Source organism: Nilaparvata lugens, chromosome 2 (genome assembly GCF_014356525.2).
Source record: "Nilaparvata lugens isolate BPH chromosome 2, ASM1435652v1, whole genome shotgun sequence".
Classification (NCBI taxonomy): Eukaryota; Metazoa; Arthropoda; class Insecta; order Hemiptera; family Delphacidae; genus Nilaparvata; species Nilaparvata lugens.
Window position 1 is genome coordinate 32,196,921 of NC_052505.1, and position 24,436 is coordinate 32,221,356.

Sequence of the window (24,436 nt, forward strand, 5' to 3'; positions counted from 1 at the left end):
AATGCCACAAAAAAGCAATTTCGAGTTCAAAAACTCCATAAACTATTGGTGGCGTTTGAAATTCACTAGTTAATGACATTTGCGTCATTGGATGACGTGCTATCGGCAGGCTACGGCTCTTGAAAACAATAATTGCTACATTGTAACTCCGTTAGTTTTCGCCGCACTCCTATTTCACCTTTTCACTTTATTCATTCACTCTCTTGTTCTCAAACACACCTTATTAATATCTTTTTACTCAATTTCTTCTTCTCATTCTCACTAGTTTTTATCATTTTTTATCCCCATACGTTTATTCGATAATTTTTGAGTTTCTCCTCCATTTTCGTGCTTTCTTTATTGTCTAGCACGCTTTTTCACCGGAAACTAACGCAAATTAAATCACAAGATAAACTGATAAAATTAGCAAATTTATTTGAATGATGTAAAAACAGAAGAAGATTTGGGCTTGCGACTGTTTAATAACAATTATTCGTTTTTGTTTTTTAATCCCGATATATTGTAATGTTTGTGATTCAATTAATAGAATGGTTGTCGTTTGCAAACAACCTGCAGATTTATATCTATACAATATTACTTGAAGCGAACAAATGAGAGTATAGAGAATACATAGAAATTTACCATTTATTCGTATTCTGTAACTCTGTTTAGGAAGATTATATTACAGCTACATTTATAGTTATCATAAACATAGAGAAACGGAATACTAATATTGGAGAATATCTATAATTTTTATGTAACCAAAACAAATAGTCAGCTTATACCAAAGAAAAGACATTCTTTTCCTCTTTGGTTATAGCACAGAAAAAAGAAACAATACTAATACGCTGTTCATTACTCTGTGGCTATACTATAGCCTACGTCTTCAGACTCTACATGGAAGTGGAATTACTCAAAAGAATGACATTCCAGAAATGAACTGTGCAATGTAATACATATAGCCAATATCTTAGGATTAATTCACGAGGATACCACCTATAGTCAGTACCCTTGCAATGGAATAAAATGTCTCCAGTAACGTAAAAAATTGGATTCAAATTGTATGGACAATATTTAGTGATGGGTGTGCAACTGCGCATGCGCCAAATGTCCAGACACCGTCTTCTTGGAGGGAAGAGAGAGAGAGAATGAGAGGTACGAGTGAGGGGTGATCATTTACATTGGAAATAAGATGAGACAACATAGGTGGCATTGTTGGTGTACATCACATCATGACAGAAGTAGCTTTTTGGAAGAGAGAGAGAGAGAGGTTGAATCAGGTAAGAGCGGGGTAGAGTGATATGAGAGCGGACTGAGGAAAATAGAAAGAACGAGAAGGGCAAAAAAACCTAGAAGTGGAGGAGAGGGAAAAATGTGAAGAGAGAAAAGAAAGAAGTAAGAGTGTGACAGTAAAATAAATACAGTGGGAGAATATGATAATAAATCATAGAAATAGAGTGGGTTTAGGAGGAGAAGGATGAGATAAGGAAACCAGTGGTGGGAGGGGGAGGAGGATGAAGGGGGAGAAGGGAAGGTGGGAGGGGTGAGGAGGAGGAACAAGAGAAAAAATAAATCAGTAGCGAGAAAAAACACATGAATTACGAGGAATAACACGTGGAAAGAGGAATATAGCATAGTTATTTAATACTAGAAATTAATAGGGAAAGATTAACTAAGAGTGAATAATAAAGAGATTAACTAAGAAAATGGAACACGAAGAGGCAGTAAGACACGAAGAAAATGATCAAGGGAAAGAGAAAGTATTAGAAGACAGAGAAATAGTGAAGAAATAGTGCAAGAGCAAGATGAAGAAGAAGTAATGGAATAAAAATGAGATGCAAATAAGGAAGAAGATTTGTCAAAAGCGAAAGGACTAGACGACTAGAAGGATTAGAATAATGTAGAAAAGCGAAAACGATCGTTATACAGTATAATAGTCCAAGAATAAGACGATAGTAAGAGAATCAAGAAAACAAATACGAGGGAATAGAGCAGAACAAAATACCAATAGGTAAGAGTGAAAACAGAAGATAAAGAATAGGACGAGAAGGAAAACTAGAGTAAGGGGGAGAGAAAAAAAGAGAGAAAGCAGATTAGTGAGAGGAATAGAAAAAGATGAAGAATAATAAGAATGGTTCTAGTTATTCTGTAGTACGACTGGACTGGACTGTCCCCCGGTACTGTATCGTATATGATATGGTGGGGGAGGGGTTTACCCCGTGCCACAATGCTGAATAATTCATGGTCACCATCAGGAGGAGGGGGGAGAGGGGTTGACGTTCAATACGGTCGTCCATAAAAATTCAAATTTAGCTGGAAATTTATAGATGTGTCGAGTAGGCCAGCCGACCGCTGTTTCCTTCCTTATAGCCTACTAGCTTATTGTATACCTATTTCAATAACCGCCCTATTCAAGTCAATATCAGTACACATTACCAGAGAAAACGTATACGTTAAAACTTACAAAATTGTTTCATTTTCTCTTATATTACTTATAGCATAAACTTGCTATTGATTGGTGAGTGAAATTACTCAACTTTACTTTTCTTGTTTGTTACAATTATTAAACTGCATTAAGGGAGCAACGCTCCCGCAGTATATGACACGTCAAAGTTTAATCTAATATACTATCCTTCATATTTCAACACAACAGTGAATAGAACACAACAGATTTCACATAACATACATTAATCAAACATTAACAAACAAGGAAGTCTGCTAATCTGTAAGGACACAATTGGCACTTAGAATCGACTTGAACAAGAACTTTTAAAAATGTTACAGTGAACTAATCATCAAGTTTACCCACAAATGCATTGTATTTTTAATTTAATCACGACTAAAACGTTGAATTTTACAAGAGTGCTCTACTACTCTACTGTTCTTTCTGGTAAAATTGGTTGAAATGATTTGATCTAGCTGAACAAGGGTATAATAATCATTTTTGTCTCTATTATTATTATATTTATATATTATTATATTATTATTGTATCAGTCGAACCCAAGAAAAGCTACTGGTCTGTCGCCGATCCGTCTTTTTCTGACAAAAAATCTGAAATTTCATCGGACAGAACGGAAACCACGTCTTTATTTGAGAAAATATCAATTATTGTTATTGAGAATTGGCTCAAGTGATAACATTATGATTTCGGATTATTATTAAGGAGTTTGAAAAACATCACTGATCCATTCTACTTTCCAATTTCATTAAGTATCAAAAAACCATTTTACATGAAATGTTAAATTTTTCTCTACCCCATTTAACTTCACCTATTTCCTCAACATTTCTTCTGTTCATACCTTCTTTTCCCAGCAGTCTTATTGCCTTAATATTACTAGTAGTTCTGTGAACAGTGGACCTCGCGCAGTTATAAACCGCAGCCTCCTCTTATACTGTCCATCAGAGTAAATCCTGTCTGTATGTCGTGTCGGCGAGATATCGGTGTGAAAACGGCTATTGGCTGTTGGGGTTGGTGTAGCAAAAATGCTAACATCAAGAGCTAATCTCCTTCAAGACATACTGGAAACAGGACAGCCCGAGCTCAAAAGCAGAGAAAGTTCGAGAGACAATACTATGTTATTTTAGTTATTAATATTAAATGCATGCGTTATTGCACGCAATCAATAGTTCATTTAATAGTGCATAAAAATTGCATTCAATGAGTCATGCAATTAATAGTCTACACAGCTGCTGATTTTTAACCAAGTTACATTGAAATATTGAATTGCATGCGTCATGGCCAAATCCACTCGACAGCTGATTTATGATGAATAATTCTATAGTCTGATTTTTACTCCAATATTGGAGTATGAAGGAGGCTCCTTTTTACTTTTATTATTATCCTTGAAATGCAAAATTTCCAAAAACCTTGTATATACGTCGTCGCGCAATTCAAAAAGGAACATAACTGTCAAATTTCATGAAAATCTATTACCGCGTTTCGCCGTAAATACGCAACATATAAACATTTAAACATAAAGAGAAATGACAAACCGTCGACTTGAATCTTAGACCTCACTTCGCTCGGTCAATTACTCTATTAATCAGTTCACCAAGAAGTGGTTTGAGCTTTTAAAATCAAGCACATTTTATCACCTACTTTACAGGCACTGCAAAAGCATATTAATAATATCAGGCGAATGAAGAAAATTGAATAAGCAAATGGAAGTTGATGCAGTTGATGACCTACGTAGGTTATCGAGAGATCTGAGCTGATGGAAAAGCGCATCGCATCGTAAAACCGACCACTTGTTATTATGTCGTGCATCCTGCAGCACTCAATCAAATGTGTCTTCCAGAATTACCAGCACACAAACACATAAAAAGATATAGATAAATAGAGGGTGAGAGACAGAGAGAGAGAGAGAGAGAGAGAGAGAGAGAGAGAGAGAGAGAGAGAGAGTGAGTGAGATACAGACAGAGAGTGGGAGAGGTAATGTATAAAACGTAAGTTATAAGAGAGTGGATGGAAGAACGAAATGACGAAAAACAAAAAGAGAGATGAATAGAGAGAAGAAGAAGGGAGAATATGAGTGAGTGAGAGAAAAAACAGGAATAAAGAGAGAAATTAAGGGTGGAGAGAGGAGAAACGGAGAGAGAATTCGGGGAAGAGATCAATGGCGGACGGAATAGAGAGTTAGTGAGTTATGAAGATAGAAGTAGAGGAAAAAATAAATGATAAGTTTAGAAAGGAATAAAGGAAGAAAAGAAGAAATTAACGGTGTAGAGAGGGTGGAAAGGGAAAGTAATAGGGGAAGAATGAATAAAGATATTGTGTGTGAAATGAGAGAGGAGTAGAGAGAAAAAGAGAACTGGGAAAGAAATAGAAGAATGAGGAGAGGAAGAGGAATAAAGTGGGAAAAGAAGAAATGAAGAGAGAAGGGAGGGTGAAAAGGGAGAAAAAAGGAGGAGACATAAATAGAGAGAGTGATTGAGAGACAGGAGAGGAAGAGAGTGGGAGGAAGAGGAATGAAGAGAGAAACTAAGGATGGAAGAGAGGGAATAAAGGGGAGATGAATGGAGATTTAAGTGATTAAAAGATATAGAGAGGGTTGGTGTGGAAGAGTGGAGGAGAAAAAAGAGAAATATAAAAGGAAAAGTGAGGAATAAGGAGGAGGTGTTGAAGACAGCGGAAAGGAAAGGGAAGGAAACGGATGGATAGAGGGAGAAATAGAGAAAGAGAGAATGAGAGAGAAGAGAATAACCACGCCCCACCGCCTGAACCTCTTGCAATTTACTACTAATTAAAAAAGCGGCCCCTTGGCCCTCTGGCATGGAACCCCCCCCCGCACATAACAACCGTAATTTAGTTGCTTTATCTTTTCTGTCGTTATTCAATGGACGTCGTGCTGATTTTCCATCTGCTGATTCACACTCGCGCATGCGTGCCAACATTGGCATGCGTCCCTCACCACCCACCACCAACAATCAACAACCAACCCCTATTTTGAAATTTACAAACTCTTTCAAACTTGACTCACTGTTGACTTAGTAGACAGTCACACCGATTGCAATCAAAAAAATAATGTTTTAACTTGAATCCGTCTGAAAATTAAATTAAAAATCAGTCGTTTGTTTTTTCTTCTGAGGGTGGTGCCCACATGAGCTCTAGGCTTGAGCGTGGGTAATAAGGCGGATTATAACGAGAGATGAATGTACTTACAGTTTTGGGTGGGTTCCGAACCACAGGGAAGCGAGCTTGTAAGAGTTTACTAGAGTTTGATAGTAGAGTAAAAGCCGAAACTTCTTCTCGAACTAGTAGAGTTATAAGAAATTGATACAGTTCTAATATAATTTTTGAATAAATGATTGTGACAGCTTCAAGTGATAAGCTATGGATATCTAAGAAAATGTTTCACTGGGCTTATTCAACTTGATTTGTGGTTGTGAAGGCTTCAATGTTACAAACGAATAAAATTAGGTTGAATGAAATTAGGAACTTCATGAAGTTCCACGACATGAATAATTCCACGACAACCCAATCAGAGAAGCCGTCTTTTCAAAAAAGCCTTCTCTGATTGGTTCGGCTTTTGAGCAACGAGGCCTTAGACTAGCTTTTCGATTAAACTATCCGATTGTCAGATTACAAAACTTACTAATGTCATCGATTCGACTACCAGTTCAATACAGTATTCTACATGGGGTCCAAGTAACAGTTTGAAGTTTTGACACTAACTTTTTCTCAAGACAAATGATATTATACTGTCTTGTTACAGCAGGGGGATCTAAATATCAGAAGTACTGGCATACCTGTTATATTGTTCCAGAATGATGAAGATGAGTATACTGAGCATGAGCAGTAATACGATGCCGAAGCCCTACTAAACCCCCAAAATAGTCAGCTGCTTTGTAAAGGAAGTTGTAAGTAACTTCGACAACAGCTACTGTAGCGGACTTCACACTGGTATCAGTCCGAAAACATCATGTTCCTTTTCTTCCTCATGCTCTTCTTCTTCTTCTTCTTCTTCTTCTTCTTCTTCCTCCAGCTCAACTTCCCCTCATCATTCTTCTTCACAACGTTTACTTGAACTTCAACATACACAACTAACTAAAACAACACAGCACCAACCAGTGTTGGTGAATTTTGAGCTTAAGAAGGCGAAAACATGCAAATACAACAGAAGGTGATGAAAAAAAGGAAAATAGGTCAAAAAGAGAGTTGAAGGAAAAGAAGACGTGAAAAAATAGAGGGGTTGTGGGAAAAGTCACAAAAAGAGGATAACAATGAGAAATAACAAGGACCTGGGACCAAAAAATGGAAAAGATGAAAAGGGAGTGAAAAAAGAAATAGCGGCATACAAGAATATAAATGTAGAGAGAATATAGCGGTATAAGTACTTGTAAAAAAAAGAAAGAAGAAATGAAATTGGAATAGGAAAAAGTTAGAGAAGAGATATAGCGATAGTGGGCAATTAAAGTTTAGGGAGTGGAAGGAAAAGGAGACGAACACAAAATTGAATTGAGCTTCACGAAGGAGGAAAGAAGGCAGAGGAGAATTATGCAGGAAAGAAGAAGACCAAGTGGGAAATGATTAATGTTAGAAAACAGTAACAACATGATGAACTGATGTCCAAAGTGAAAAGACGATGAAACGAAGAAGTGGCGAAGGTAGGGGGAAAATCCAGTTGAGATAAGAGAAATGGAGAAATGTAAATAGAGAAAAAATAGGAGGATAATCAGAATAAGAGGGAGAAGGAAAATCCGATTTAGATAAGAGAAAAGGAAAAATAGGTAGAAAAGGAAGAAGAAGAAACAGAATAGGAAGAACAAGAGGAAAAATGAATGAGGAGAACCAATAGAGCCTTATGATGTAGGCCTATGTTACACACGCATCTACAATCTATAAACGTCGGCGGCATGTTGGTAGGTAGGGTAAGATAAAACAGGAATGTATGTAAGCTGCTGCCCTAGTTGGGGTTGTCTATTTCCAGCCTTTTCACCCCTGTGCCCCCCCTAACCATCAGTCCACCATCCCACAACCACCCTCATCATCCCTGAATCCATCAACTGTTTGAAACCTGTCCATGAAGCAGAATGAAAGCTGTTGTTGTGACCGTATTGCGCTCTCTAGTGATTTGTTTTGTTGTTGAACTTTTACTTGATTTCACGCAAATGAATGAGCGTGTGACAATTGAAGGGGAGACAGAGAAAGGAGTGGTGGAGAAGCAGGAAGCAGATAAAGTGTAAGTGGTAATACAATTCGAACCACAATAACTACGTGCGTATTGATGTGTATGATAAGACCGAGTACACTCATTGAATTTTTACACGCATTCATACTACAGCAGTAGCCAACATACCAACCTTAGTTGTAGGAGCTTGAATTAGTCAATAAGCTGATTCGATATTCGGTCTAGCATGAATTAATCTGAATGTAGTATAATAAAACATAATTCTGCTTATCTAGCATGGATTAATTATGAAGAACAAATTAACTAACGCTAATAATGTTTAAATCCTATCATACGCCAATAATATCATAAGCCAACAATAAATATAGGAAGAAATTAGAGAAGAGTCAAATGAAAATTAGCACACAGCTGGCAAACAGAAAATTTGGAAATAAAAAGGCAGGAATGGAGTGAGAAAGAGGAAAAACAAGCAATTATGAGAGGAGAGGAAGAGACGGGGTACTAATAAAAGAAATAGAGATTGATAAGATAATGAAGAGGGAGAAATTTTACGCAAGGCAGATAAAAAAGAAGAAAATCGAGAAAGAACTGAAATGAGAGGAAATGAAGAAAAGGGAATGATTGAAGAAAATGATAAAGAGGAGTGGGTATTAACGGAGGAGGAAGAATGAAAAGATGGATTGTGTGAAGATGAAGATAAATACGGATGAGTAAAGAATTGAGAGAGAGAATTGGTACTATGTAAATGAGAAGCAGGGGAAAGGTATATAAAAATTGAAAGTACAGAAAATATAGAAAAAACAGTGAAGGGGAAAAATTAGTGGGATGAAATAGAATAGAAAAAAGGTGATGGAGAATGAGAAGAAGAGTAGAATAAGATGAAGAGGGATGAAGAAGGAGTGCTGCAACCATCAGACTGTAGAGGGGTGGCAAGACTTCGCCTGCTGCCACATTATTTTAGTTGCAAGTTTGGGGTGCCAGGAGGTTATTCACCCTTTCGACCTATCACGAATCATCAGACAAGTTACAAACAATGTAATACAACTCCCTTCATCCAAATCAGTTTTATCGCCTTCTGCCAATATTAATTGCAAAATCAAATTTGAAAATAACACTGAAAAACTATTATCTTGTTCCTGAAAAGTGCTTACATTTTAACAACTACTCTTTTCATTATCCATGTGCCATTTCAATTCAGTACAATTTTCTTGTTCCAATGAAAAACATCAAAAGCAGTAAACTAGTGTGATGAATTTTTCAAATAGATCTCATGAGAAGAGAGAAAAATTGTGATTACCTTTTAAAATGAAGGAATTTGCTAAAGGAATAGTTAGCGACCGAGCGATAAAGCTTACTTATCAATAACTGTGTATTAGATAAGAGTACCGTTCTGTACTGAATATTTTTCTAGGAAAATTATTCAATAAAATTATAATTATTTTGCGAATAAAGCACAAATTATTTACGAATTGCTCACTGATTTTGAGGTTACACTTTGTTTACTATCGATCAGATGTTTTTAAAACAGTTCGAACGCAGCTGACTGATTCAAAGCATTGTCAAATATCATGCCGGTTTTCATGCAAGGTAAAATATCATCTCTAAAAATTATAAAACTATCAATAAAAGATCAAGAATTTCAAATAAAAAAATAAATGTATGTATTATTGTTGAAATTATTTATTATTTAAGAAATTGTATTATGCGTCAGGTCTTATTGTAACTAAATAGGTCATAGCATGAAATTCTATTATTGATAAAATGGCAGAAATTAATTATAATAATCTCAAACCTAATAAAAATTGTACAAGAATATTAATTTATTAATAATTTAATTCAACTGAACCACATGGTAATTAAATCTCTTTGGTAGGTCTAAACCAATCACAGTGCATAGAAATAGCACCAAGACGGTGATCGTTTGAAAGCAACACATGTTAATCTATTATCAGACACCAACCCTGCCTTATCAGTTACACTAGCACGTGTACATTGTATGAGAGGAACTATGTCTAGAAGATTAAGCAGTTTTAAGAATTACATAAATTAAATTATTATTGTAATTAAGGAATTGTATTCTACTGCTTGCCACTGACGTCATGTTTACGTCACAAGCGTTCTACCAATGGCAATTTTTATGCAAATTATTACATTGAGATTCCGAGAAGCAAGGTCTAGCCTAAAAGCTTAGAGAAAACAGGAGCACTTCCCTTTTGAAATCCTTACCGTGTAGATCTCTTTTATAGTTACCAAAGACCTATTGTGAAAATTTCTTGTTCGATTGTAAATGTTCTATTTGAGCCGATATTTTAGGCCAATTTATTTGTTATTTGTAAATTTCTGTTTTCATCAATCGATAAATTAAAAGCTTAAAGTAAATTATCCCTTAATTAATTCGGTGAAGGAGATATTTAAATTAAAATTCCCCACGTGCTGAAACCGAAGCCTGGATTGCTGCCGATCAAACGATTTTTTGATCTAAAGAAGAAAAACGACCGCCAAGGAATTTCACGTGAGTTATAAGTCATAAGGGGCCCCAATCTACGCTTCGAAAATATTTCAGTGCAGAAAAAACATAAATTTTTCTTCGTTAAATTATTGGCCACGCCGACAAGCGCTTTTAGTTATTAAGAGCCTAAAATTATTCATATTTAATTTATAAGAATTTGTAGTTGATTAACTATCCTCCGCTGCCTGAACCACGACCCCGAGCATTTTTAAAAAATATTTTATAATTCATTTTTCACTATTTTTCAAACTGTTAAATTTTATCAATTGTAAAACTCTGTTGAATCACGCATGGTATCATGCAAGCACAAGAAAATTTTTAACTATTCTGTTAATGCTAAATTATTATCAACCTGTAAATCAAATTCTGAACCTGCACTGTATGATTACATATTTTATTGTAATATATTTCAGTTTTGTTAATTCGCTTTCTGAGTTCGATTATTTCTTAAGCCTGTCAATTATTGTGTCTGATACGTTCTATATCATCAAGAACCGATCGAATACGATCATTGGAATAATTGAATTAAGCTGGATATTGGAACAGGTCTAAGTGGATGTAGCGAGTGGGGTCAGATCGAGATATTTATTCTTTGTCCTTACCTGCTCATATATCAGCTTTTATCTGTTACCTACCTCGACTTTGGAGCGAACACATCAATTGTACAGCAGATGCAGCCATAGATCATATAAATTCCTACAATAGAGCTTAAAACCCGACAAGACTCTGTTCTCGAAATATATTCTGAACGATATTTGGTCCAAATACCGTATTTTAATCCTTCAGAACTTATTAGAGACGCAGTCCCGTAAATTATCTACATCGGGATTTTTGCTCGACCTGTATGATTTTGTATGCTCATTCTTCACAGGTAATAATTTTAAGGTATCCGTCTTCAGTGTTTAGCGATCGCTACACTGCTTATAAAAATTTCATCATTATATAATCTGTCATTAGAAGAATCAAGGGTGAGCGAGCGTTTAGGCCTCCCGCGATTCCGACGATTATATCGAGTCTTGTAGTGAGTCAATCAGTCTGGTGTTCACTTAGTGTCCTCACACGCCATTGCAAAATTTATAGCCGTTACACCATTGACTCAGTACAAGATTCACTCTACATGTGTGAAGCCTTCAAAGCACGCTCCACATGATTTGCCGGCCCAACGTGAGGCATTTGGATACAGCACTACATGATTTGGCAAATCTCTCTACATATGTGAAGCCGTTAAAAAACCGCACCACATGATTTGGCGCCCAACAGTGATAGGCATTGAAGAGGTGGATAATCGACTACGAGGATTATTTAGTTGCTCAGTATACTATAGCGCTGACAACGGGAAAATTTGTGAAAAATTCATGGTTGTGAATTCTTTCGAATTTAATATTGACTGTTCACTGTTATATAAAATAACAAGAAGTACCATACCCAATTTTTGAACGGAAAAGAAATTTATCGATTGATGAATTTTTAGAGAAAAAATCGAACTCAGAATTTTATTATTGTGTTATTTGAAAATTGGTCATACTATAAGTCATAGGTATAAGAGATATCATAAGAAAGGTCATATTATTTGAAGAATATAGGTCTATATTGAAACAATTTATAAAATTTACAGAAAAGAGGATTGAAGTTATTTATATTTTTAAATTTTTAAAACATAAAGAGGGAAGTAAAATTAAATCACGGATATATTGCGGAATAATTCAACAGAATACTGTTCTTTTATATAAAATTTTGCAAAGAATACTAGCCCTATATATAGAATTGCGGCAAGAAATTAAGAATAAAATATTTATAATAATAGTAATAATAAATTATAAGAGCGTACCTGTATTACCGCATAAGTGTTCACTGTGTATCCTGTATGTTCGTGTCATTTTTATGTTAACGATATTGCTAACTTGACTCATTTTATCACTGAACACATTGCTAAACCACTTTTTCTGTATTTCACTCACTACGAAGCTATAGCAATTTCTATTGGATTTCTTGTTAATTATTTTGTATATCACATCAACACTTTCACGTTTTTTATTCACCGCACACGTTCGTCGCATTATTTTCTCACAAAGCATGGCAGGAAACGACCAGGTCAATCCAAGTCTGTCGGACACTGAGGACATCTCACCCGATTGTACGCCGCCATCCGCATCTGTCACCGCATCCGCCGATTTCCATCCCAATGTACTGGATGATTTATCTTCGACGCAGGTGGAGGAGAGTTGCATTCTAGTGGAAGATCCATCGGCCGTCCAAGAGCCGGAGGACGAAACATCGGGAGAGCATACGGACGACGACGCCCCCGAGTCAGGAACTCCCATTTCTCGTACCGTTGCTCGGATGAAGAACCAGCGGATGACCGTTAGATGTACACCCGCTCCCACACTGGATACGGACACCCTCCTGAAAGCGATAACCAAGATGATGGACGATTTAAATAAAAAATGCGACCAAACAAAAGAAGAATTAAAGGAAGACAACAAACAAATAAAAGAAGCATCGAAGAAAACAAATGAAGCTATAAACAATCTAAATGAAAAGAGCGACCAAACAAAGGAAGAATTAAAAAAGGAAGTTCAAGAAGCAAAGAAGATAAACGAACAGGGTTTAGAGAAGTTGAGTCAACGGATGGATGGAGCATTCCGTGACACAGATAAAACCATCAAAAAATTAACTGAGTGTCTGGATAAATCAATTTTGGAAACCAATAATCGATTAGATAGGATATCCCCAAGATATGCATACAAAAACAATTAACATCAAAGTCAGCCTAAAGGAACATGTACATGTGGAGAAGGATGCAATGAAGGAGGTGAAAGTCAAACAAGCAAGTGAACATGACACATGTATGGGAGACCAACCTACCGAGAATGTCAGGACTGAAGTCGCGCCGCACCCCGCAGAACGCCGAGAGGGACCAGCCGGCATCACCCGCCAGGACGAGGACGACATCCATCAGGTAGAGGGACAGCCCATACCACCGCGCGCCGGACACCAGGAGTCCAAGGACGTTGCCGACCACGTTGAAGAGCAGCCCGGACCGCCGACCGCCCACATCACCGTCCATCCACCGAAGACAGCATCTACAACAGATAGACCCAGCACTCATGAAGATAGTTCGCCAGACAATAGAAATAAAACAAAAATTCACAACAAATCAAAATCACAACTGAAAATAAAAACCTCTAAATCAAAACAACACACAAGTAAAATAGCAGCTCCACGGAAAAGAAAAATGGTCTCAAGGATAATTTATCTACACCGCCGTCATGTTTAGGCTAAAATCTTACATCACGATTCCTACCGACATGCAAGGAAAAAGGAAGACGATATCCAGAAGAACCTACAACCACCGCAGTCATGTCCGGTTAAAATCAAGTAGACTGTACACCGGCATGCAAAAAAGGAAAATATCATTTGGAAAGACACACAGACACCACCGGCATGTCAGGTTTAAAAAGATCAAACTGCATGTTACCGGCCGACCAAGAGGAAATGAATTTGCAAGAAGTGATTTACACCATCGGCACATTCGTTTTAAGCCGAGTTTTAGTAAAACGGATAGTTGCAAATTGGATTGGAAACTTGGAACAATAGAGAAATCAAATTTAGATGGGGGCTTGAGGAGAAAATAATTTCGGATTAACTGAAAAAATTGCATTCGTGGAATACATCAACTATCAAACTTCTTCATAATCACAGCCTACACATCGAATCACATCTTTGCATACTAGCATCTTTTACTGCAGCCTAATCAACATAACCTTAACTTCGCCGTATCTCAGCTAATGAGGAAAATATTATAAATCCACATCAAATGCAGAAATTATTATCAACTTTAAGTCAAGAAATTAAAACTGAAAACAACTTTAAGAATTTACCAACCTGATCAAGCCTTCTGCCTCATGTTACGGTCATCACAGAAACAATCGCCTGGTATCATCTGCACAACTGAAAAACAGAAACAAGAATTATATTATCCACAGAAAATAATTATAAATTAGAAATAACATGAAATTAGTAGTGAATAGGAGGAAAGAAAATAAAACAAAGTTTATTTGAAAAAATGTGTAAATCTAACCTCGAAATACAGAATCAATAGAAAAATCTACTCAGAACCAAAGCCTGTTCGATAATTTTCTTCGTCCCACCAACCAATGTGTACGAAATCCTTAGAGTCAATGTTAATAGAATCCAAGCAATATCGTTATTCAATCATTAATGTAACATATTATTTAATGTGAAATTATAAACAAAAACGCAACCAAAAATATATATTTATGTTAATTTGCACGAAATGCGCATGTTCTATGTCATATAAATGTATTGCTAAAAAAACTAAAAAGAAAATGAAATTCTTACCTTCAAATGTGAAATTTATTACTGTTGCATCAAAAGATCATGAATTGTAATTCAAATTGATAAATGTAAAACTTAATATTTGTAACCAACATTGATAAAAATCAAGAAAGCCATTTCAAGTGTAATCCTGTTTGTACGCAACGTACTAAGCGCAATAAGGAATTGCTCGAGTCAAACGGTAGACGATTGTCAAGTCACCGAAGTAAAATCACACTCTCACCCAATTTATGTAAAAGCCAAACCAAAGAGTCGAAACTTGTAATAACCATGAAAAAATGATGAAAGTCTATATTTGTTACAAATACTATTCAAATCTTAAGAAGTAATATGTGAAATCTTGTATAGTTGTTATAGTTATGGGTCTGCTCATAAGCCACCCGTGAATGGAAGTTGTGGAGTTGTTTTAATGAAGGGTCCAAAGAGACCTCATTAATTATTGTATTTCGATTGTATCCAATGAAAGGAACAATCAATTATTTATTTTTCGTAGCCAAAAGTGCACGATATATTGTTTTTAGTGTTAAGTGTTGAGTTTTCGTAGAAGTAAGGAGATGAAATAGTGTATTCATCACAATATCGGATTTTTCAAATAGTCATTGTTTCGACTCGTCTCCCAATTACCTATTTAAAATATCCTGGGGGCTTTTGTGTGATGAATTTTTCAAATAGATCTCATGAGAAGAGAGAAAAATTGTGATTACCTTTTAAAATGAAGGAATTTGCTAAAGGAATAGTTAGCGACCGAGCGATAAAGCTTACTTATCAGTAACTGTGTATTAGATAAGAGTACCGTTCTGTACTGAATATTTTTCTAGGAAAATTATTCAATAAAATTATAATTATTTTGCGAATAAAGCACAAATTATTTACGAATTGCTCACTGATTTTGAGGTTACACTTTGTTTACTATCGATCAGATGTTTTTAAAACAGTTCGAACGCAGCTGACTGATTCAAAGCATTGTCAAATATCATGCCGGTTTTCATGCAAGGTAAAATATCATCTCTAAAAATTAAAAACTATCAATAAAGATCAAGAATTTCAAATAAAAAAATAAATGTATGTATTATTGTTGAAATTATTATTATTTAAGAAATTGTATTATGCGTCAGGTCTTATTGTAACTAAATAGGTCATAGCATGAAATTCTATTATTGATAAAATGGCAGAAATTAATTATAATATCTCAAACCTAATAAAAATTGTACAAGAATATTAATTTATTAATAATTTAATTCAACTGAACCACATGGTAATTAAATCTCTTTGGTAGGTCTAAACCAATCACAGTGCATAGAAATAGCACCAAGACGGTGATCGTTTGAAAGCAACACATGTTAATCTATTATCAGACACCAACCCTGCCTTATCAGTTACACTAGCACGTGTACATTGTATGAGAGGACTATGTCTAGAAGATTAAGCAGTTTTAAGAATTACATAAATTAAATTATTATTGTAATTAAAGGAATTGTATTCTACTGCTTGCCACTGACGTCATGTTTACGTCACAAGCGTTCTACCAATGGCAAATTTTTATGCAAATTATTACATTGAGATTCCGAGAAGCAAGGTCTAGCCTAAAAGCTTAGAGAAAACAGGAGCACTTCCCTTTTGAAATCCTTACCGTGTAGATCTCTTTTTATAGTTACCAAAGACCTATTTGTGAAAATTTCTTGTTCGATTGTAAATGTTCTATTTGAGCCGATATTTTAGGCCAATTTATTTGTTATTTGTAAATTTCTGTTTTCATCAATCGATAAATTAGAAGCTTAAAGTAAATTATCCCTTAATTAATTCGGTGAAGGAGATATTTAAACTAAAATTCCCCACGTGCTGAAATTGAAGCCTGGATTGCTGCCGATCAAACGATTTTTTGATCTAAAGAAGAAAAACGACCGCCAAGGAATTTCACGTGAGTTATAAGTCATAAGGGGCCCCAATCTACGCTTCAAAAATATTTCAGTGCAGAAAAAACATAAATTTTTCTTCGTTAAATTATTGGCCACGCCGACAAGCGCTTTTAGTTATTAAGAGCTTAAAATTTATTCATATTTAATTTATAAGAATTTGTAGTTGATTAACTATCCTCCGCTGCCTGAACCACGACCCCGAGCATTTTTAAAAAATATTTTATAATTCATTTTTCACTATTTTTCAAACTGTTAAATTTTATCAATTGTAAAACTCTGTTGAATCACGCATGGTATCATGCAAGCACAAGAAAATTTTTAACTATTCTGTTAATGCCAAATTATTATCAACCTGTAAATCAAATTCTGAACCTGCACTGTATGATTACATATTTTATTGTAATATATTTCAGTTTTGTTAATTCGCTTTCTGAGTTCGATTATTTCTTAAGCCTGTCAATTATTGTGTCTGATACGTTCTGTCATCATCAAGAACCGATCGAATACGATCATTGGAATAATTGAATTAAGCTGGATACTGGAGCAGGTCTAAGTGGATGTAGCGAGTGGGGTCAGATCGAGATATTTATTCTTTGTCCTTACCTGCTCATATATCAGCTTTTATCTGTTACCTACCTCGACTTTGGAGCGAACACATCAATTGTACAGCAGATGCAGCCATAGATCATATAAATTCCTACAATAGAGCTTAAAACCCGACAAGACTCTGTTCTCGAAATATATTCTGAACGATATTTGGTTCAAATACCATATTTTTTAATCCTTCAGAACTTATTAGAGACGCAGTCCCGTAAATTAGCTACATCGGGATTTTTGCTCGACCTGTATGATTTTGTATGCTCATTCTTCACAGGTAATAATTTTAAGGTATCCGTCTTCAGTGTTTAGCGATCGCTACACTGCTTATAAAAATTTCATCATTATATAATCTGTCATTAGAAGAATCAAGGGTGAGCGAGCGTTTAGGCCTCCCGCGATTCCGACGATTATATCGAGTCTTGTAGTGAGTCAATCAGTCTGGTGTTCACTTAGTGTCCTCACACGCCATTGCAAAATTTATAGCCGTTACACCATTGACTCAGTACAAGATTCACTCTACATGTGTGAAGCCTTCAAATAGAGCTCTACACTAGCTAAGCTTGCGTTGTCTTCTGAGTGATAAATATTGTCCTTGGGATATCTTAGTAGACCAGTGCTTTCCCGTAAAACCTACTAAAAACAGTCCAGAAGTGACAGATCTTTCACGATTGTGGTGGCCAATCCACAGGTTTCAAACAATAATTATGCTGTCACCAACTGATATTTCCTCTACTGATTGCGAAATAAACAGTTCTTAAGCTACAATTTTTTATACGATCGATACGGCCTATAGTTCTGAGCGAAGCGAGCCTGACGGCTAGTAATATAATATTCCTAGGAATAACTCTGATTGAAGTAGCAGTGCTCAATAAATTTTTCCGCGATAAATGCATTTCAATCTTCAACTTGGTGCCAACCTAACAAAGTCAACTCAACTTAATGCCAACCTGACAAAATTATTAATTTACTTACCAGTTAACAACTGTTTCGAAGAGGTACTCTCTCTAGATTATAGTTCTATATTAACATATGGTATGGACATTTTTCAATTATAATTAAGAGAATAAGAAGAATATACATGCTAAAAGACGAACTTTAAACCCTTAAAAACCACCCTTAGAGTTAAAATATTGCCAAAAGATTTCTTAGTGCGCCTCTAAAGGGCCAACTGAACACACCTACCAAATTTGAACGTTTTTGGTCCGGTAGATTCTTAGTTCTGCGAGTGAGTGAGTGAGTGAGTCAGTCAGTCAGTGAGTGAGTGCCATTTCGCTTTTATATATATATATATAGATTATTACATTCGACATTATCACCTTGTTGTTATACATGTAATGCGACTCTTCAGCTGACCAGCTACAACTGCCAGCTTCCAGTATATGAGCAGCAGTAATCTACACAAATAAGTAGCTGTCAATAATATTGTGACATAAAGTTGAGAGTTCAGTACTATTTGCAAAAACAATGATCAGTTGAGCAAGTTTCAACAATTTACAAAAAATATAAACCTAAATGAATTGCGTGGCAAAATTAAGTCAAGTTCTATTTAAGTAAAAAATGATAAGATTAGTGAATTTGAGATTGGTTGAGTGTCGACCAGGCAGACAGCACCCGCAGCACAGTATAGCACAGCACATGGACGACGCTTGACCTCTTTCGCGCATTCAAATGTCGCATCTGGAGAAGAATGTGAAGTGAACGGAGGAGACTTTCTCAACATGTGCCTCTATCTCTCTCATTCTCACAACAATCACTCTCACTCGCTCTCTATCTCATCCCCTTTCCTTCCTTTTCTCACTTCATCCCGCTTTCATCGCTTTCCACCTTTTATCGACGAACAGAGCGCATTCTATTATCTATATACATAGCCAGTTCTATACATCGATTATATCTAATCGAATCCTATCCGACGACCTCTAGCCACAACGTCTAATGCTAGAAATATTTGCAAGGTTTTTGAACCTGCAGTCCGACTTTGGCTCCAAGCCCATATAGGCACTTCACTTCACCCCCCTACTCCCCCCCCCCACCAGCAAGCCACTCCAATACAAAACACTTGCCTTATAACATAAGATTACTCCCTTAGCCCCCCCACCGATCCAAAACCCAGAAAAACACCAAACCGACTAGAACTCGAAATTCTATTAGGGAAGATGTTAGTCTCAATGAAAATTCTTACTGTCAACGATGAACGTTGTTCAGATAAATAATTCTCCAACAAAATAGGAGTGAATTGCAGAATGATATATATGTTCCCTCATCCCTCGATTCATTCAATTCTTGGAAAATTATCAACATAAATTTGTCAAAGTGACAAAGGATCGATTTTTGAAATACTTTTTCAACAATGAAACTGTGTATATTTGAGAGAAAATGTCAATTTTGACTTCCCTTTTGTTGGTGAAAAACCAACATTATGAGTAGTTTTATTCATTGGTAAATTAAATAAAGACATTAAAAAAGTATATTCGTATGGCATTTACCTTACAGTATAGGCATAGAGAAAGCAGACACAAGAATTCCTGTATACTTATTCTATGGTATAGATATATTCCTACAGATAAAGAACGCTGTATTATTTAATCAAACAGATAATGTATAAAGTAATATAATGGTCTAATTATAAAATTTGAAAATGATATGTCTTGAGGTGCGTACAGACTTATGCACCACGAACACGCGTATTTCACTTTTCATCAGCTGATGAAAGCTATAAAAAATGCTAAAAAAGCATGCGAAATGCTAAAATGTGAAAAAGGTATAAAAAGCTTATTATATCTGTATTCAAGTACTTCGTACTAATTCAGATATGATGAGCGTAGCTGATGCATCAGCTGATGAAAAGCGAAATGCACGTGTTCGTGGTGCATAAGTCTGTACGCACCTTATCAATTCAATAATCAGCTATTAGAAATAACTGTGTTGCAAAAGAAATACAGTATTTAATAACCAGCTTTCTCCATTTTCTTAGATCACCATTTTTAATTAGAATAGAAAATCCCTTTTTGCAGAATAATTAGCGATCAACCATAATACATAGAAATGATTTTCAACTGGTATTCCACTTACTAGTATTGATTTCTAAAAACAATTGTATGTCGAAAAAATTAAATTAAATGGTCTAATTAATTAGATTAAATTGGTCGATAACAAAGAAAAAACTAACACTCAACTACTATTCAAACAAATCTGAAGTTGAACAACATTTGCACCACCCACAGCAGCTACACCCTACACTACCAACTATTATAACTGTATTTGCAAGTACTGATAAATCATGACAAGCTTTAAAACTATAGGTGCGCTGTTGGCTGTTGAGGAGAAAGTGACATTTGTCAGGTCATTGAGAACAGAAAGAGGTTTCGGAATATTGGGTGCGAGACCAAGAGATGGAGTTCTATGACCGTAGTTACTGGGTACAGTGAACTCAACATCACTATACTTACTCAACTAAACTAACTGTGTGTAACTTGACTAACTATAAGTAACTATAGCGCCAGTTGCCGGCGTCTGGATATAATTTTCACACGAGAATACGATTGAATCTATTGCACTGAGCTGAGCTGTCTTCGCCAAGTTGCAAACAGTCACGTTTTAATTTGCGATATGACTGAAAGTGGCGCGACGACAAGGTCTTTGCAGATGAAGAGGAAGTGAGGAGGAGGAGAGGAGGAACAGGAGGAGGAGGAGAGGAAGATGAAGATGAGGGATTGGAAGTGTGGGAAGAAGAAGAGGGAAAAATAGATGAGTGCATGGCAAGAAGCAATCATAATCTCCGGAGATGTGAGATCGTTCGTTCTCTCCTGGCATCTGATCCAAATGACCAGCTCAAACCAACTATGTACTTCTTTTTAGAATCAATCACTTCAGATAAAAACCTTCTATCAATGTAATTTGATTATCTTCCAAAACCGTCCAACTTTGTGTTAGAAACATATATTTTTGTAATAAATGAAATGGAATCAAGCAACGGTGTCTCATTAGTACGAGTGATTTTGTTGGCAAGGAGCGTACTTTCCCGGAGTTGGATACAAATGAGCTCACCCAAGCAAGGATGGATGCTCTTACTTTTCATTGTCAATCATCCAAGATAAGACAAGTAACTGGTTTCATCTGTTTTTTAATCCGAGTTAGCATGTGAATAAGAATAATGTATTCTTTATGAAGATGAGTAGATTGATAAGTGATTTTTTTAGTTCATTAAGTGGCTGGAGCCGCTGGACATTTTACTGTGAAACATGAATTATTTACTGGTTTGTCAAGCAGAACCACTTGATTACCAAGGAAAAATCCAGTTGAAGCATGATCTTCCAGCATAAATCATTTACCATATCAAGAGAGAAAACCTTTCACGAGGTATGATCAATTCAACTAAATAAGAGCAAATTGGAGTATTACTTGGAAAGTAAGGAGTTGCGTTCATGAAAATTAGTGTTCATTTGAGTAAAGTTTAAATTTTTCTCACACTTTTTGAATAACTTCTAGATAATAATAATAATAATCAAATTAAGATAGTCAGTGGTCAAGCTGATCAAATTAAGCACATCACATAAATGTATGAGATTCAGTAGACTATACTCATATACTCAGGGTGGACGATTGAACGCTTTTGGTCATCACCATACTTTTCTATACATTCATCAAAATCAAAATTTGCAAAAATCAAGTTTAGAAGCACTCTGTATCGGGGAGTTTCTCTTTAAGCATAATATCAATCTGATAAACGAATTGATGTTGATCGATCAATGGATTATCTTCTATAAACTATCATTGGATAAGCATCATCCCTCATCCCTGGTAACAGAATTGATATTTTTTCCCTGTGGGGAGGCGAAGGATGGAAGTCATTGACTGGATCGTTGAAAACTTTTTCTTTGAAATCAGTAATATATTGTAAGTTATTTTTTCACTATTAACTCCTTTGGTTTCTTGTTTTTTTTCATGCTAGTTTGATTTCGTTTCGAATTGATACTGTCACTCAGCGGATAGGATTTTTCCTTTTCTGGGTGTATTTAAATTGTTTGTTTTAAATATTATATTTTGTTTTTCCATTATCGTATTATCTCTAAGGAATAATTAATAGAATGATTTTATACTATATCTACTATGAAGTGTTAATATGTATTAATTTTGGCAATAGACAATTATTATCCTATACTATTGAACGAGCAATTTCTGTTTATATGTTTGGATGTTTCGATGTTTAGATGCTTATATGTTTGTATTTCACCGGTTTATAATATAAAGATTCGATTTCACCAGGTTTCATACATGGGAAAACTCGCTGAATGACATTAAAAGGATAATTATTATTCATCCTTGGAAAAACAGCTGATAATAATAATTTCGTCGTCTGTTGATGATTGAAGTGAGTGAGTGAGTTCATGTGTGTGGGACTGTGTCAAAATTATGACTCAGCTGTTGAACTTTTGTAATCATTCAATCAGGTACTTAGTGCCAGTTGCAAAAAGCCCGGGCTATTTTTAATCCTGATTAATTCCGGTAGGTCCATCTTTTTGAAATGGTCTTCTCTGATTTGGTTTACGTGAAGTTAATCAGGATTAAAATTTAACCGGCTTTTGTGCAACTGGGCCTTTGTGAGGGAAATTTTTGCATTCCTCTGGGAATTAGTCTCAATTTACTGTGATTAGATAGAACATTTCTGTATGAATGTTATTATAATTTCTTCTTTCGTAATACATTTATTATGCTTTTGTACTCCAGAGCGAAGCTCGGTCCCCGATATATTTATAGGCTAATCACAGAGAAAACTTGCATTATGCTTATACTATCGTATGATTCACAGTAGGACTACAGTACATATATTTTTGGATTACTTATCTTTATGTTTTTCTGATGATTCATTTTATTCCAACAAATTTTCTCAAGTTTGAGAAATGTTTGAGAAATTGTCGGTTCCTCACTTTGAAACTAAATTTATATGTTAGCTTTTTTTAAATCATGATATTGGAGAATATAATTGCATTTTCTCTGTGGGCAAGCTTAAGCCTCCTTATATTTGATAAATTTTAATTATTTTGATGATAGACTTCAAAATAAAACATAAAGTTTGTGAAATATGGCTCTTAGTACGCATGAGGTCCTGAAAATTTGTTTCGCACATTATCCTCATTCCATCTTGCTTTATCACTACTCTTATCACTCACTTCTTTCCAGTTTTTCCCAGCTTCTTCACAGCTTTGAAATTGTCTTCTCTGATTTGGTTCACGTGAAATTAATCAGGATTAAAATCTAACTTTTGTGCAACCGGGCCTTGTGAGGGAATTTTTTGCATTCCTCTGGGAATTGATCTCAATTTACTGTGATTAGATAGAACATTTTTCTGTATGAACTATGAATGTTATTATAATTTCTTCTTTCATAATAATTTTTTTATGCTTTTGTACTCGAGCGAAGCTCGGTCCCCGATATTTATAAAAAACAACCTATTTCGGACCATGTATGTAAGCTTTTCCAAATTAGGATAAGGAATAGCACACGGTTACCTTATTTTTCATCCCCCTATCATTGTTTCAGAATAAATGAAGAATAAATAATACTTGAATGATGACCAACCTCCTCTAGCGTCGGGCGACGATCGGTCGGTGGAGAGGTCGGTGCGTGGCCTGAGCTCAGTGCCGAGGCTGGCGAACGCCTCCACCGGATTGGCCAAGCACAGCAGCAGGCAGCAAACCGCCGCCAGCACACTCACCACCCCCCATGACACATCGTCCCCGTAGCCCCCTCTCAGTCCACCACCTCCGCGCCGCGTCCTCCGTCCCACTGCAACATCATCAAACAACAAACATCAAAAACGTGAAAAGAGGAAAGGTGAACATTGTCGAATAATACATTTTTTTGTACATATTATTAAATCATCCAGAATTACACAACTTTAAGCAGAGTACCAAAGGCTTAAACACAAAACAATTGGCTATACGAGTAATACAAATGTGAGTAAGTGACATACAACTAAGTAAGTAAGTGATAAGTAAGAGTAAGTAAACGATATAAGAGTCAAGTTCTTCCTTATTTTTTGGTGGAAAATGCACACATAAAGCTTGAGCGTGGGCTAATGGGTTGAGATGATGATGATCAAATTTTCATTCGCTTATTTCCAAGGCGAGATTTGAACCCACTTCCAGTGGGAGTGGAGAAGGCTGGAGTTGCAAGCTCCAGTCCACTACACTCCAGGCCGGCATGTCAATTATTTTCTATTGAATACGAAAAGATTAATTTTTAGTTGCTCAAAAATTGAATATAGAAACTGAGGGAAGAGCAGAGTTCTGTCTCTAATGACTATTTACCTAAAACAACTATGAATTTTACCACCAAAAAAATTTCATAGGTTTTTAAATTGGGAATGATTCCAATTCTTAACGTTTACCGTTTGATGAGTGGGACAGTAGAAAATGAGAATACATTTTCTTTTCATTCCACT

At 35.7% G+C, this 24,436-nt stretch overlaps 1 protein-coding gene across 1 annotated transcript in view; it reads right to left on the reverse strand.

Moving 5' to 3' along the window:
- Positions 1–24,436, reverse strand: part of LOC111056107 (insulin receptor) — a 151,249-nt gene that overhangs the window by 73,125 nt on the left and 53,688 nt on the right. Inside the window, exon 2 of the mRNA XM_039420054.1 lies at positions 23,572–23,778. Coding sequence (XP_039275988.1) covers positions 23,572–23,778 — 207 coding nt within the window. The remainder of the gene's footprint in view (positions 1–23,571; positions 23,779–24,436) is intronic.